The 16,143-nt window shown below is 46.9% G+C and overlaps 1 protein-coding gene across 4 annotated transcripts in view; it reads right to left on the reverse strand.

The window, feature by feature from the left end:
• BCL7A (BAF chromatin remodeling complex subunit BCL7A) overlaps positions 1-16,143 on the reverse strand; it is a 120,062-nt gene that overhangs the window by 36,390 nt on the left and 67,529 nt on the right. For 2 of the 4 annotated variants that reach the window (XM_033957336.1, XM_033957337.1), the window contains one exon: positions 14,626-14,776. The exons of the other annotated variants lie outside the window; for them this stretch is intronic. In XM_033957336.1, coding sequence (XP_033813227.1) covers positions 14,626-14,776 — 151 coding nt within the window. The remainder of the gene's footprint in view (positions 1-14,625; positions 14,777-16,143) is intronic. 4 annotated transcript variants of the gene reach the window in all.

The raw sequence follows: 16,143 nt of genomic DNA on the forward strand, positions 1-16,143 counted from the left end.
TCCTTTCTCTGGAAAAGATTTTGTTCTACGTTAATACCCTTCAAGTATTTGAACATCTGAATCATATCTCCCCTGTCTCTCCTTTCCTCTAGGGTATACATATTCAAGGCTTCCAGTCTCTCCTCATACGTCTTCTGGCGCAAGCCTCCTATCATTTTCGTCGCCCTCCTCTGGACCGCCTCAAGTCTTCTTGTGTCCTTCGCCAGATACGGTCTCCAAAACTGAACACAATACTCCAAGTGGGGCCTTACCAATGACCTGTACAGGGGCATCAACACCTTCTTCCTTCTACTGACTACGCCTCTCTTTATACAGCCCAGCATCCTTCTGGCAGCAGCCACTGCCTTATCACACTGTTTTTTCGCCTTTAGATCTTTGGACACTATCACCCCAAGGTCCCTCTCCCCGTCCGTGCATATTAGCTTCTCTCCTCCCAGCATATACGGTTCCTTCCTATTATTAATCCCCAAATGCATTACTCTGTATTTCTTTGCATTTAATTTTAGTTGCCAGGCATTAGACCATTCCTCTAACTTTTGCAGATCCTTTTTCATATTTTCCACTCCCTCTTCGGTGTCTACTCTGTTACAAATCTTTTTATCATCTGCAAAAAGGCACACTTTTCCTTCTAACCCTTCAGCAATGTCACTCACAAACATATTGAACAGGATTGGCCCCAGCACTGAACCCTGAAGGACTCCACTACTCACCTTTCCTTCCTTCAAGCGACTTCCATTAACCACCACCCTCTGGCGTCTGTCCGACAGCCAGTTTCTGACCCAGTTCACCACTTTTGAGTCCTAACTTCAGCCCTTCAAGTTTGTTCAACAGCCTCCTATGAGGAACTGTATCAAAGGCTTTGCTGAAATCCAAGTAAATTACATCTAGCATATGTCCTCAATCCAGCTCTCTGGTCACCCAATCATAAAATTCAATCAGGTTTGTTTGGCACGATTTACCTTTTGTAAAGCCATGTTGCCTCGGATCCTGTAACCCATTAGATTCAAGGAAGTACACTATCCTTTTTTTCAGCAACACTTCCATTATTTTTCCAACAACTGAAGTGAGGCTCACCGGCCTGCGTGTCAAAGCAGCTCCTGATTGGTAAGGCCCGACTTTAGTGCAGGAAGAAGCGATTGGAGCATACAGCGAGTGATTTCCTTCACTCGCTGGCGCTCCGGCTGCTCTCTCCTGCCATCCTCTCCTGGTCGGTGATTTAGTCGGAAAATACCACGAATGACCGGGACTGCAAACCAACGACCGCAAATGACCGGGGGAACATTGTAATAACACTGTATTTTTCTCACCTCACTGATGTCACACATACTGAGGATCAGCCTGGTTTTCTTCTGTACTGAGGTAAGGATGCACCAGCCCTCTCCTCACTCAGTTTGGAGGATTTAAAATTACAATTTATTAAATGGACTGCTGCCATGGCTCAAGTACCTACATGCTCCAACAAGAACAGCCTCTCTAAGGTACTAGAGGGCTCTCCTTCTGTGAACAATGCTTCTGCTCCTGTCCCTGCAGGCTCAGAGTATATATGGGACCTGGCACTCAGCTGTTACTACCAGTTTCCCCATTGGGGTGAAATCACAGAATGGAAGATTAGGTTCTTACCTTGCTAATCTTTCTGCTATAAGATATAGGATTCTGTACCATAGCTGTTGCCTCTCACTAGTTGTGAATCTGCAGAAGGGTGTCACTCAAAACTTTGAAGTCTTCCCTTCTGCAGTGGAGAACAGCTCCTTCTTCAGTTAGTACCAAAGCAATCGAACTCCTGTCAAACAGAAGAAAAGAGAAGGAGGGGCAAGAGGAACTTCCTCAGCAAAAAACTATATTCTGGTCTGCTCTGTAACTTATGAGAAAAGAACAATGATTAACAATTAACAACAACTGGGCTCCGTGGATGATGTCAACTATTTGTGAGAATATGCTGCCTGCTTGTCCTGTGATAAAAACTACTATTGCAAATGTAAAGCAATTTTGTTTTTCATTATAGTAAAGCTTTGACAGCTCCTACTCTATGTTTAAAATAGGACTGTAAATTCACAGGAAGGAAAATTGTAAAACAAAGGACAACTGTAGAGTCAATATTCTTGGTAAAAAATTAAGTTTATTAAAAAATATAATAAAATCTCAAGAGGAAAGTCAAGAGGAAAAAATAACCACAATCAATAGGATGTAGACCCATGTAGGGTGTATCCGACATGGTCCATGCTTCGGCTAAAAAGGTCTTCTTCAGGGGTCCAACTTGGGCTAACATCAGTATAAATGAGAGTAGTGAATTGTAACACCATAGAAGTAACTAAAAAGTAACTCTAAAATTCAGTAAAACCATAGTAGGATAAGAACCAAGTGCAAACTTGTGGGAGGTAAAGGAATATGGTAACCAAATAATTTACTTTGTCCAGTGCAAGGTACACTGGCAGCACTAGAAAGAATAACTACTACTGTTCAGATTTCAATCTTGAAGAGGGCTGGGAAAGACCACAAAAAACAAGACCCTGATAATTTTTCAAGTGTATAATAGACATAGAAACATAGAAGATGACGGCAGAAAAGGGCTACAGCCCATCAAGTCTGCCCACTCTGCTTACCCACCCCCTGTCTGTGCCCTAATGACCCAATTTCCTTATCTTGACCCTCGTAGGGATCCCACATGGGTATCCCATTTATTCTTAAAGTCTGGCACGCTGTCTGCCTCGATCACCTGCACTGGAAGCTTGTTCCAATGATCAACCACTCTCTCTGTGAAGAAATACTTTCTGGTGTCGCCATGAAATTTTCCGCCCCTGAGTTTGAGCGGGTGCCCTCTTGTGGCTGAGGGTCCCTTGAGAAAGAAAATATCATCTTCCACTTCAACACGTCCCGTGAGGTACTTAAATGTTTCGATCATGTCTCCCCTCTCCCTATGTTCCTCGAGAGTGTAGAGCTGCAATTTGTTCAGTCTCTCTTCGTACGAGAGACCTTTGAGCCCCGAGATCATCCTGGTGGCCGTCCGCTAAACCGATTCAATTCTGCGCACATCTTTACTGTAATGTGGCCTCCAGAATTGCACACAGTACTCCAGATGAGGTCTCACCATGGCCCTGTACAACGGCATTATGACTTCAGGCTTTCGGCTGACGAAACTTCTATTGATACAACCCAATATCTGCCTTGCCTTAGATGAAGCCTTCTCCACTTGATTGGCAGTTTTCATGTCTACACTGATGATTACTCCTAAATCTTGTTCTGCTGAAGTCCTAGTTAAAGTTTTTCCGTTCAAGAAGTACGTCCTGCATGGATTTCCGCTTCCGAGGTGCATGACCTTACATTTCTTAGCATTGAAGCCTAGCTGCCAGGTTGAGGACCAACTTTCCAATGTAAGCAGGTCCTGCGCCATATAATTCTGTAAACTGCATTCACTTACTATATTGCATAGTTTGGCGTCATAGTGTTATTTTACCTTGAAGTAAGAACACAGCACAGTTTAATCTAGCAGATGGTTTCTGTTGCAGATCTTGTATGCAAACTTATTTTCCTACATATCTAACTAAATGGCAACTTCACTGCTTGCAGCACAAGTTAATCAAGCTTTCTCTTTAGGCAGGAGATGATATAATGATCAAGGAGTTTTACTAATCTCTGGTCATTTGACTGTATACTGGCATCTGAATGTTGACATCTTCTTTATGATGAGGAATGGGTATGGCATTAACAATTAATCAACACTTTATTTAAGAAAAAAAAATTGTTTCTAGTGCCAATATCCAAGTTACAGAATATATTTTCCATTTCTCTTCTCAATATGTTCCACTTGTTCCAGAATGATGTCAGTCCCAAGGAAATTGGATTCAGTGTGGAAATACATGCAATTCATTGTGCTTATTATTTAACATAGCATTTAAGTACAGTCAAGAGCTTTGTGCTGCTCTTATACATGCCAGCTCCTGCTATCATTTCAGCATGGTAAATCAGAGGGATGCAATGTCTGGATACATGGTACATATGGAGACCAAGTCAAATAACTTATCCTGATTCTCTGTGCTGGAAATAGCTGCATCAGGCAGAACAGCTGATTCAGCTTTTTCTGCTGAAAAAAAGATGCAGCTCTGCAGCTACATATCCACCACAGGAAAGGTCTAAATTGGCCCTTTATTTTATAAACAAAAGCCCATTTGAACTTGTGAGGGAGGTGTCTCACATAGGGCATAATAAATTCAACATCAATTACAGGAAATATATTCCCCCCTTTTACAAAGCTGCGGTGGCAGCTGCCATGCGGCAAATGCTACGACATCCATTAAATTCCTATGGGTATTGGAGCGATTACCGCAGCTTTGTAAAAGGAGCCCATAGTCAGTTGTAAGAAAAAGCAGTTCATTACGGTTTTAAAAATTCTTCCACCTAATTTATAAATTGAACAAAGAATAGCCCAACATCTAAATCAGTCAGCATATAACAAGAATGTCTGTCCTCAACATAAGAGAACTAGCTTTAGGCAACAAAACATGGTCTCCATGCTGGCTAATATATATGTCCCCTGCCTCCAAAACCCTCTTTCTGACTTAATCTTATTCTTCAGACTTACATCAAACCACTGTTTATTAAGTAATTCATTTTAACATTTATTTCTAATTTAGTACAATAAATTAGGACTTAAGGCAATTCTTTCCGGAGCTGAAATCAATGGACAATGACCATCCCTACTGTCTGCAATCAGCCCTTGAGATTAAAAACCCCCAAAACAAACCAGATTATGTCCTTACCTTGATAATATCTTTTCCAGTAGATAGGTGTATCATGCTGGACAAGCGGGTTATCTCCCCATGGCCGTGAGCCATATGCAGAAGGAATCTACTCCGTATTTTTTTGTGATCCTACTACTTCACCAGGAGCTCTACTGCCACCTGCAGTTAGTATCCAAGCATGCAAGAGCTCCATCAAAATTATGTGAAGAACAAATAAGGGAAATTTCCTAATAAATCAACTGTTGTGTTCAAACATAACACTTGAACACTCAATGAACAAGCCAACAGAAGCTTCAAAGGAGCTCAAGTAGATGCTAAGAACATATCATACAAAATTCTTTAGAGCCCAAAGGGCTCACTGGCATTCAAGATACATACTTGGAGAAGAATAAACAGAATGAGACAGGCGCAGGAAGGACAGGGCAGGGGGTCCAAATGACACCCTATCTACTGGAAAGCACAGTTACTTACCATAACAAGTGTTATCCAGGGAGAGCAGGCAGATATTCTCTACATGTGGGTGACGTCATCCACAGAGTCCCGTCGTGGACAGCTTTTCAAGCAAACTTGATTGAAGATCTTAAAGTTTGCTAGTGCTGCACCGCACATGCGTGTGCCTTCCCGCTCAGCTAGAGGGCACGTCTCCTCAATGTGGATCTCAGTTCAGATAGCTAGCAAAGAAGCCAACCTGGGGAGATGGGAGGGTTGCGAGAATATCTGCCTGCTGTCCCTGGATAACACCTGTTACGGTAAGTAACTGTGCTTTATCCCAGGACAAGCAGGCAGCATATTTTCTACATGTGGGTGACCTCCAAGCTAACTAGGAAGGGACGGTGGAAGAGTTGGCAATTTAGGAGAACAGATTACGCAAAACCAACTAGCCGAACCGGCCGTCGCGTCTGGAAAAAGCATCCAGACAGTAGTGAGAGGTGAATGTATGAACCGAGGACCAAGTGGCGGCCTTGCAGATCTCCTCAATAGGCGTGGACCTGAGGAAAGTGACAGACGGCGCCATCGCTCTGACTTTTTGTCTCGTGACCTGACCCGGCAGCGGAAGACCAGCCTGAGCGTAGCAGAAGGAAATACAAGCAGCCAACCAGTTGGACAAGGTGCGCTTGGAAACAGGACGGCCCAACCGATTAGGATCAAAAGATAGGAAGAGTTGAGGAGCCATCCGATGAGACTGGGTGCGTTGGAGGTGAAAAGCCAACGCCCTCTTACAGTCAAGAGTGTGAAGCGCCACTTCACCAGGATGAGAATGGGGCTTCGGAAAAAACACTGGAAGAACAATGGACTGGTTGAGGTGGAAATCTGAAACCACCTTGGGCAAGAACTTTGGATGAGTACGAAGGACCACCTTGTCATGATGAAAAACAGTAAAAGGCGGGTCCGCAACCAGAGCTTGCAGCTCACTGACTCTGCGAGCAGATGTGAGAGCAGACATGAGAGCAACACCACCTTCCAAGTGAGGTACTTCAGAAGAGCCTTATCAATGGGTTCAAAAGGAGGTTTCATCAATTGAGCCAGAACCACATTAAGATCCCAAACCACAGAGGGGGGCTTGAGAGGAGGATGGACATTGAAAACCCTTCATAAAACGGGAAACTTACGGATGGACCGAGAGCGGTTTCCCATCAAGTGGCTGATGAAAGGCAGAAATCGCACTGAGGTGGACTCGAATAGATGTCGACTTGAGACCAGACCGAAACAAGTGCAACAGATAATCCAGCACAGAAGACAAGGAGGCAGACAGTGGCTCCATGTGATGCGTAGCACACCCCACAGCAAATCTAGTCCATTTCTGGGAGTAGCATTGCCGAGTGGAACTCTTCCGAGAGGCCTCGAGAACATCCCGCACCGACTGAGAAAAACTGAAGGAGGGAGTCACGCAGAGAGGAACCAAGCTGTTAAGTGTAGAGATCGCAGATTGGGATGCAGCAGTGAACCTTGACTCTGAGACAGCAGAGAAGGAAATACAGGCAGAAACAGAGGCTCCCTGACACTGAGTCGAAGTAGAAGGGAGAACCAAGGTTGTCTGGGCCACCGTGGAGCTATCAAAATCATGGTGGCGTGAACCGACTTGAGCTGGACGAGAGTCTTCAGAATCAGAGGAAATGGAGGGAACGCGTAAAGGAACTGGTCCGTCCAATCCAGAAGGAAAGCATCCGCCTCTAGACGATCCGGGGAGTAAATCCTGGAGCAGAAGAGGGGCGAGGCGAACAGATCTATCTGTGGCGTCCCCCATCGAGCAAATACCTGACGCAGCGTCGAAGAATGGAGTGACCATTCATGCGGATGGAGAAGGCGACTCAACCTGTCCGCCAGGCAGTTGTACTCGCCTTGGATGTAGACTGCCCGAAGGAAGATGTTGTGGTTTATCCCAGATCCGAAGAGCCTCCCAGCAAAGAGACAGGGAACCCGGACCCCTCTGCTTGTTCATGTAATACATCGCCACCTAGTTGTCTATGCGCACCAGGACCACGCGATCCTGAAGCAAATGCCAAAAGGCCACCAAAGCATTGTAAATGGCCCGAAGCTCCAGCAGGTTGATGTGGTGACAATCGGCGCTCGACCAAACACCCTGAGTCCGGAGGCCGTCAAGGTGAGCCCCCCATGCATACACGGAGGAGTCCGTTGTTAGGATCTTCTGTGGCGGGGGCGCGAGAAAGAGAAAACCTCTGTAAAGATTGGAAGAGAGCGTCCACCAGCGGAGTGAACGCTTCAAGGAGGGAGTCACCGCAGTGTGCTGAGAGGCGGGATCCCAGTCATGCCTCCACTGGGACGCCAGGGTCCACTGAGGTACTTGGAGGTGAAGTCTGGCAAAAGGAGTCACATGAACGGTGGAGGCCATGTGTCCCAACAGGATCATCATCTGCTTGGCAGAGGCCATGGACTGAAGGGAGACCTGCCGGCACAAGTGGATGAGGGCGGCCTGCTGAGATTGAGGCAGAAACGAGCGGAGGCGAACCGTGTCCAGCACCAGCCCAATGAACTGCAGAGACTGAGAGGGGCACAACTGGGATTTGGGAAAGTTGACCTCGAAGCTCAGACGCTGAAGGAACGTAATAATCCGACGGGTCACTGAAATAACCTCCAGTCTTGATGGTGCTTTGATGAACCAGTCGTCGAGGTATGGGAATATGTGAAGACCCTGCGACCGCAGGGCCCCCGCCATAACCACGAGGCACTTCGTGAAGACATGTGGGGACGAAGCGAGCCCGAAGGACTTGATACTGTAGATGAAGGTCTCCCACCTAAAAGCGAAGGAACCTGCGAGAGGCCGGGTGGATCGGGATGTGAGCGTAGGCCTCCTTCAGGTCCAGGGAGCATAACCAGTCCCCCTCGTCCAGCAGGGGATATAATGTGGGAAGAGAGAGCATACGGAACCTCTCCTTGACCAGGAACTTGTTCAGCACCCGGAGGTCCAGGATAGGGCGCAGGTCCCCGGTCTTCTTGTACTGGGAGTAGAATCCGGTGCCCCGCTGACACAAGGGGACCTCCTCCACCGCCCGGAGGCGAAGGAGAGCATGAGCCTCCCGGAGAAGAAGAGGGAGTTGCGCTCTGTTGGAAGGACACTCTCTTGGGGGCAGGTCCAGAGGCGGTGCCCGGAAGTGCAGAGAATACCCCTCTCTGAAGATGGAGAGGACCCAACTGTCCTTAGTAATCAGCACTGAGGCGGCCCCCTATATGCAGAGGAAAAGGCTCGAGGACGGAGGGGGCCGGCCCTCTCCAACCGAGACAGTCAAAAGGATGGCGCAGGCTTAGCCGTTGTAGGGGGTCTGATGCTTCTGAGGGGCCCTCTGCTGCTGCTGAAGTCAAGGTGGCCTGGAAAAAGCCAGTGTCGACTTCTGGGGATAGCACCGGGGAGACAACTTGTACAACTCAGGAGGAGCGGTCTTTGCCTTGGGTTGGACTAAGGAGGCAACGGAGCGCTCATGCTCGGAGAGGCGTTTGGTGGCGGTCTCGATGGAGTCATCAAAGAGCTTGTTGCCCAGGCACAGGAGATTCGCCAGCCGATCCTGCAGATTCGGGTCCATATCTACTATGCGGAGCCAAGCCAGGCAGCGCATGGCTACCGCAAATGCGGACACCCGCGAGGAGAGTTCAAAGGCATCATATGTCGCCTGAAACATATACAGTCTAATCAGCGACAGCGTATCCAGGAGCCGGTGAAATTCCGTCCAGCGATGGACCGGCAAATCATCCTGAAAGGAGGGCATGGTTTTAATGCACTTCTTGAGATAGGATGTGAAAGTAAAATTGTAATTCAGAACCCTGTTCGCCATCATGGAATTTTGGTACAGGCGTCTGCCAAACTTATCCATAGTCCGGCCTTCGTGGCCCGGCGGGACCGCCGCATAGATCTTGGAAGGGTTAGACTTCTTCAGGGAAGACTCCACCACCAGGAACTGGTGGGAGAGTTGAGCCTTCTCAAACCCCTTATAGGGGACTGTCTGGTACCTGGATTCTATTTTGGATGGAATGGCCGGGATAGCGTAAGGAGTCTCCAAATTCCAGAAGAAAGTCTGTTGCAAAACCGGATTCAAAGGGAGGCGAAGGGATTCCTTCGGTGGATAAGGAAGCTCCATCTCCTCCAAATATTCCTGGGTGTACCTGGAATCAGACTGGAGGTCCAATTGCAGCGCTTTGCCCATGTCCACCACGAATATGGTGAAAGAGGACGGCCTGCTCGCAGAAGGCCCCTCAAGGGGGGAAGCCGAGCGAGATTTCGGGGCAGCTGAAAACGAGGGGGAAGCCTCCCTCGAATACTGCGCCGGCATGTCAGTGTCAACAAGCATGGACGTCGAGGAGGCTCCGCTGAAAGAATGCAGGGGAGTCGAGGACGGCTTGCGCTTAGAGAGCCTGGACGGCGAGGACCCGGGGGTCCGAGGACCGAGGTCCGGGGAGCCCATTTTGGCGAGCCCCGGGAAGAAGAGGCCTGTCAATGAGGGAGGGAGGCGGGAGTCCGACCTCAGGGCTCCTCGGTCCGGGGACCGAGGCAGCACAGGAGAGCGGAAAAAGACTAGGGTCAGACAATATGAGGTCTGATGGCTTGATGGAACCTGTAGTGCGAGGGCCTGGTGACCTACCCTGCTTCGGGGAAGAATCCCTGGGCCACATGGCAGACCTCCACCTCGAGGAAGAAGCACTTCTCGACTGGCGCTTCGAACGAGGCCGGGCAGCGGGAGAAGTCTGCCTCGAGGGAACAGGCGAGGTGTCACTCGAGGACAAGCGTCGAGACAGATGCACCTTGCCTCGAGAGCCCTCGGAGCAATGCTCAGGTTGGTCCGCAACGAGCAAGGTCGAGGCCGGGGCAAGCTGAGCTAAAGCAGAGTAGATTTGCGAGGTTAAGATAGCCTTAAGCATATCCTTGAACATCGGCCCGAGACCAAAGGATTTGGACATACTGGTGCAGCCGTGCGCTCCAACGAGGGCGACCTCGATGTAGAGTATTCCCTTAATGTGGAGGCACGCTTGGGAGGAGGTCTCGTCGAGGCCAGCAGGACTACACTCACTGCATGGGTGGCCAGAGACTCCGAGGACGGCTTCTTCGGTAGCTGAGCTGAACCTGGAGGAAGAGGAGACTTACCCGAGGTCGAGGTCTTCAAAGCCGGAGCCGCCGAGGCCTTCGAAGTTGAGGAAGACTTGATCAGGACTGAGGTCTTCGAGGCCGACGTCGAGATCGGGGTCGAGGTGTGGTCAACTTCCATGGCGAAGAGGTCCAGAATCTTGGCCCGACGCCGACGAAGAGCCCGGGGTTGAAGGGTGGCACAACGAGGACAAGAGTCCGTAGGGTGATCAATACCTAGGCAAAGGATACACCAACGATGCGGGTCTGTGATGGAAATAACCCGACCGCACTGTGTGCACTTCTTGAACCCAGTAAGAGGCCGGGACATATGGTAAAAAGGAAGGCCATGGCCATGCGAGGCCCGCTGACCAAAAAAAAACTGGGATCCCCCGGTTGCTGAATGACGAAGAAAAACCGAAAAATAAAACTTATTTTATTATTTTATTTTTTTAGAGAAAAAGACGCAAAGCACAGCGACTTCTGACTAGAAAACAAAAAAAGAAGCCGCGGTGCAAGAAAGGCACTTAGGATCGCAGAGAAGAGAGACAGGGCTTTCTGGCTCCGCGGAAAACTAAGAGCTGAGGTCCACATTGAGGAGACGCGCCCTCTAGCTGAGCGGGAAGGCACACGCATGCGTGGTGCAGCACTAGCAAACTTTAAGATCTTCAATCAAGTTTGCTTGAAAAGCTGTCCGCGACGGGGCTCTGTGGATGACATCACCCACATGTAGAGAATATGCTGCCTGCTTGTCCTGGGATAAAAGATATTATCAAGGTAAGGACATCATTTCTTTTTCCAATGCAATAGGTATGTCATTCTGGAAAAACAAGATGTACAAAAGCAGTCTCAGAAATCTAAGGTAGGCTGACTGCACCAGCCTGTAACCTGGAGAAACCAAAGGCAGAGTCTTCCCTTGCCGCAACGCCCACCCTATAAAACTTTGCAAATGTGTGTAGAGTGGACCAAGTCGCTGCTCTACAAATCTCAGCTGGAGCGATGGCCCTAGCTTTGGCCCACAATGAAGCTAAACTCCTTGTTGAATGCACCTTGATAGAAAATAGATTCTGTTTCCCACAGATAATGTAGGTTGACAAAATGGCCTTACGGATCCATCTAGAAATTGTGCCCTTGGAAGCAGGTGCGCCTCACTTAGTCAAATGAGTCAGCACAAACAGATGGTTGGTCAGAGTGTCTAAACTTGTTGGTGACTTCTAGATGCACTCTTCTCATGTCCAACCTTTTCAAAATGCAGTCCTGGTGAAGTTTGAAGAATGGTATGAAATTTGGCATCTAAAATTTAATACTAAGAAATGCAAGGTCACACATTTGGGCTGCAAAAAACTGAGGGAATGATACAATTTAGGGGGTAAAGAACTTATGTGCATGACAGAAGTGCAGGACTTGGGTGTGATTGTATGTGATAATCTTAAGGTGGCCAAACAGGTTGAAAAGATGATGGCGAAAGCTAGAATGCTAGGATGCATTGGGAGATATATGGTCATTAGGAAAAAGGAGGTATTGATGCCCCTGTATAAGACTATGGTGAGACCTCGTTTAGAATACTGTGTACAATTCTGGAGGCCGCACCTTCAAAAAGATATAAAAAGGTCGGCATGAGTAATCTAAGGCAGTGGTTCCCAACCCTGTCCTGGAGGAACACCAGGCCAATTGGGTTTTCAGGCTAGCCCTAATGAATATGCATGAAGCAAATTTGCATGCCTATCACTTCCATCATATGCAAATCTCTCTCATTCATATTCATTAGGGCTAGCCTGAAAACCCGACTGGCCTGGTGTTCCTCCAGGACAGGGTTGGGAATCACTGATCTAAGGAAATACTTTTTTACAGAAATTGTGGTAGATGCGTGGAACAGTTTCCCAGTAGAGATGGTGCAGACAGAAACTGTATCCGATTTCAAGAAAGCCTGAGAAAGTCACATGGGATCTCTTAGAGAGAGGTAGAGATAATGGTTACTGCGGATGGGCAGACTGGATGGGCCATTTGGCCTTTATCTGCCATCATGTTTCTATGTTTCTAATCTTGTGCAAAAGGTACGTACCACAAACGAGGCAGCTGCTGCAGCCTTAATGCCCGAAGAAGCCACTTCAAAGAACTTAATACCAAGTCCACCCTGCAATCCAGAGCATCTTTAAGCATTACTCCTCCTTCACTAGGGAGGGCTGCGCACTTGGTAACCTGAGTCACTGCCAAATCCACCTTCGGCTGCTCAAACAGTTATTGAAATTCCGGAATCATAGGATAAAGCTTAGCCATAGCTTTAGTCAACTTGAAAGAACTCTCTGGTGTCTCCTACTGTTCTGTAACCAGAGCAGTGAGATCTGGATGAGCAGAAAAAAAATGTTAGAGCATTAGAGTGGCTCATGGCTACACACTGAGACATGGAGGGCTGACCTTCCAAGTTCACTTCTTCCATGGCGTCTGTAATGAAATGGTGGACTGAAGCAGACTTAAACAGCTGGCGTATGGAGGGGCCATCACTCAGATCAGAGCTCCCTGAGGCATCCTGCTTAACTGTCCCACAAAGGGAATTAGTTTCATCCAGGGTGGAAGCAGCATCTGGTGACAAAATAGGCATAGTATCAGCATGCCAACTAAGGCAGTCTAGGTCCATAGGAACCAGAGCACTGGGAATCTGGATAGGTGACCTCTGCCAAGGAGGGCACTGGTCTGGAAGCTTGTGGAGCGCCCTCTGACAGCACTGCATGAGCCAGGTCCTTAAGATATGCTATCCATATGAGCTAGACAAATTCCGGGGAAAAAGCCACACACAGGAGCCGAAGCTGAATCACTCCGGACCCCAGACGAGGCCTGCAAAGAATCCCCAAAGCAATCTACATATAAATTCATCTGATTAGAGGTTGATGAGTCCATCCCTGATGATTTTGTTTACAAAATCGAGGAGTTATGAGGCAGAAAAAAAGTTGAAAAATGATCAATAAAATCCAAAATGGCCATCACCAGTAAATTTAGAAATGATTGAATTTTGGAGGTAGGAGACCTGAACCTTACTCCCAGAAACTGCTAAAAAAATACTTTTTAGATCTCCCTCACCCCTGATTTTCCCATAGGAAATAATGGGGCTGTACTCAAGTCTCAGAAGTGCCTTCCTGTGTCTGCAGCTGAAGTGAAGAAAAAGGAATTTCTGCCTCAAATTTTCTCCAGACTGTCCAATCTTCAAGATCTTCAGGCTGCCAGAAGGACAGACCACAACCGAAAACTCAACACATGACCATGGGTGGGAAAACACAGCTTGTGCTCTGATACGCCGAGGGCTCTTACTCAGGGCACATACAGCCTGCACTTAAACCTCTGACAAGGTCAGAAGCCAAGCTGGCTCCCAGAGGGCCGAACCTCAAGCTGTGATAGTGGCACACAGCAGACTGGCTCTACAGATCCACTCAATGCTTGCCCTGTAAAGCTGAGAACTGCTTCCTTTTCCAGACAAGAGAACCCTTTAATAAGGGGGCTCAAGGCACTAAAGCTATCAAAAAGAACAAACTTAAAGTAAAAAAAAAAAAAAGAAAAAAGAAGAAAATAAGCAGATCAGATCCACCTTACAGACCCGGGGCTTTTTCTCCCTGCGTTGTTGGAGACAATGACAGAGTATGGGGACTTCTTGGGATTTAAACTTAACTTAGATAAATCTCTGGCACTAGCCACGTCTGGTGAGGTAAAGGCGAATTGGAGAGGGGTGTTTCTGCTGAAATAGGCTGACCATTCTTTTCATTAACTTCAACTACGTCTCAGCTGAAGGAGACTAATTTGACCTTATTGATGGATTATACTCGTCACCGTTTGGCCTTTTGGAAACTTTTTCCTATCTCTCTTCATGGTAGAATCCAGTTATTCAACATGATAATTTTTCTGAAATGTCTCTATGTGTTACAGCTTTTACCCCTCCGTTTGTTGAAGGATTTACAAGCATTGTATGGACTTCTGTCTAAATTCTTCTGGGGCGGTAGAAAACCTTGTGTGGCTTTTCATTCTTTACTAGGGAGGGATGGGAGTCCCTGATGTGCAAAAATATAATCTAGCATGCTTGCTTCGATATCTTGGGATTGGACCCTAGACCAAGAGACATATTCTTGTTTTGAATATGAATTAGCAAGGTACTGCCCCTGGCATTTGAATTCATTACTTCAGGCCCCCAGATCTATTTTCCCTCTTCATTTGCGCTCCAGTCTATTGCTTTGTTCTTTGAGAGGTACCTGGAAAGCTTTGGTAACCTTACTGGGGGGGGGAGGATACTGGGTGTTTCAGACCAATTACCTTTGCAAGGGAATCTTCAATTCTTACCAGGGCACAACAACGCCACCTTTCGGAGATGGGAAAGTTTGGGTATATCTTTGTTATCACATGTTCTCCGGGATCATGGGTCCTTGACACCTTGGGGAGATCTTCAGCGTAGACCGGGAATTGACCAACAGACTGTTTTGCATACCTGCAGCTGAGACATTATGTGAACTCCTTAAACGTGGAAGGTTTGAGGGTAGATTTGGGAAGTAAGCTTAAAGCCTTTTTTGATAGATTTGCAGAAGGTTTGGCCGTTACTTTGCTTCATAAAGCATTGTATCTCCTTTCCCCTAGTAAATCATGGGAACACCTGTGTGTCCGCTGGGCGCCGGTTCTTGGTATTTTGCCTAGGGATTTAGATACAGGATGCCTCATCAGTCATATTCTGTCTCTGCAGATTTCTGCTGAGCTACCAGAATGTCAATTTCGAGTATTGCACAGAACATATTTTACACATGCAAAACTATTTAAGTCGGGTCTGTAGGATTCACCCCAATGTGAAAGGTGTAAGCAAGGGGTTGTCTTTTTTCCACGCTTTTTGAAATTGCCCGGGGATTAAGGCCTTTTGGAGAAGGGTGATTAACTATTTAAAATGTTTATTGGGCACTCCATTCCCCATACACCAGTGGGATTCTTTTTAGACAAGTATGAGGTCTTCAGCTTGCCTGCTTGCTCTTATAGACTTTTCATTAGGAAAGCTGGTCTTCTAGCTAAGAAAGTAATCTTAGGGGTGTGGACCTCAGCATTGCCCCCATCATTTTGGGTGTGGCGTAACCATATCCACGCTCTCATGCTTTTGGAAAGAGGTTGGGTAAGGGTCCTTCCAACAGAAAAAACTTTTACTTCAAATTTGGAGTCTATATCTCAATTCTCTGCCTCATAAAGCTCGTAGTCTTGAATTCCCTGTAAGTTAGATGGATCTTATGGCGGATTTATATGGAACCCCTACAGATATCAGCACTTCTAATTTCTCAACTGCCATGCCCTCTACCATCTACTTTTTTGTCCCTTTTCCTTTTTCTTTCTTTTCTGGGGGTTGAGGGACGGGCTGACTGGGGGAGATGTTGGACCACTTATTGAACATGGATACTTCTCATGTATTGGGTTGCATTTACTTTTATCCATGTCATCTATTTTGCGATTAATAGTTTCATTATGATGCTATAACAGTGTATGTTAGGGTTTTGAGCTATGCTTACATTTGATTCTTTGTTTTGCATTTTTTTCAGTGCTGCTTGGTTCTTTTATAGCATCTGTACCATTGTTTTCAACTGTCCTAGAAAGGGGAGGGGACCGCAAATAATATTAGATGACTTATTTGTACTGTTTATTGTTATTGTACTGCTATCAAGTCATCAATAAAAAAACTTAAACCTAAAAATAAGCAGATCAGAAACAGTTCTGCATGGTTCGCTTACAGAAAGGGGGGCTCTTTGTTCCTCTGCTAACTAGGAGGAGCAGAAAAGAATATGTGGATTTGTGCAAGACTCGGTTCTTGGGTACAGATTGAACACCTACTAT

Source organism: Geotrypetes seraphini, chromosome 8 (genome assembly GCF_902459505.1).
Source record: "Geotrypetes seraphini chromosome 8, aGeoSer1.1, whole genome shotgun sequence".
NCBI classification, from domain to species: domain Eukaryota; kingdom Metazoa; phylum Chordata; class Amphibia; order Gymnophiona; family Dermophiidae; genus Geotrypetes; species Geotrypetes seraphini.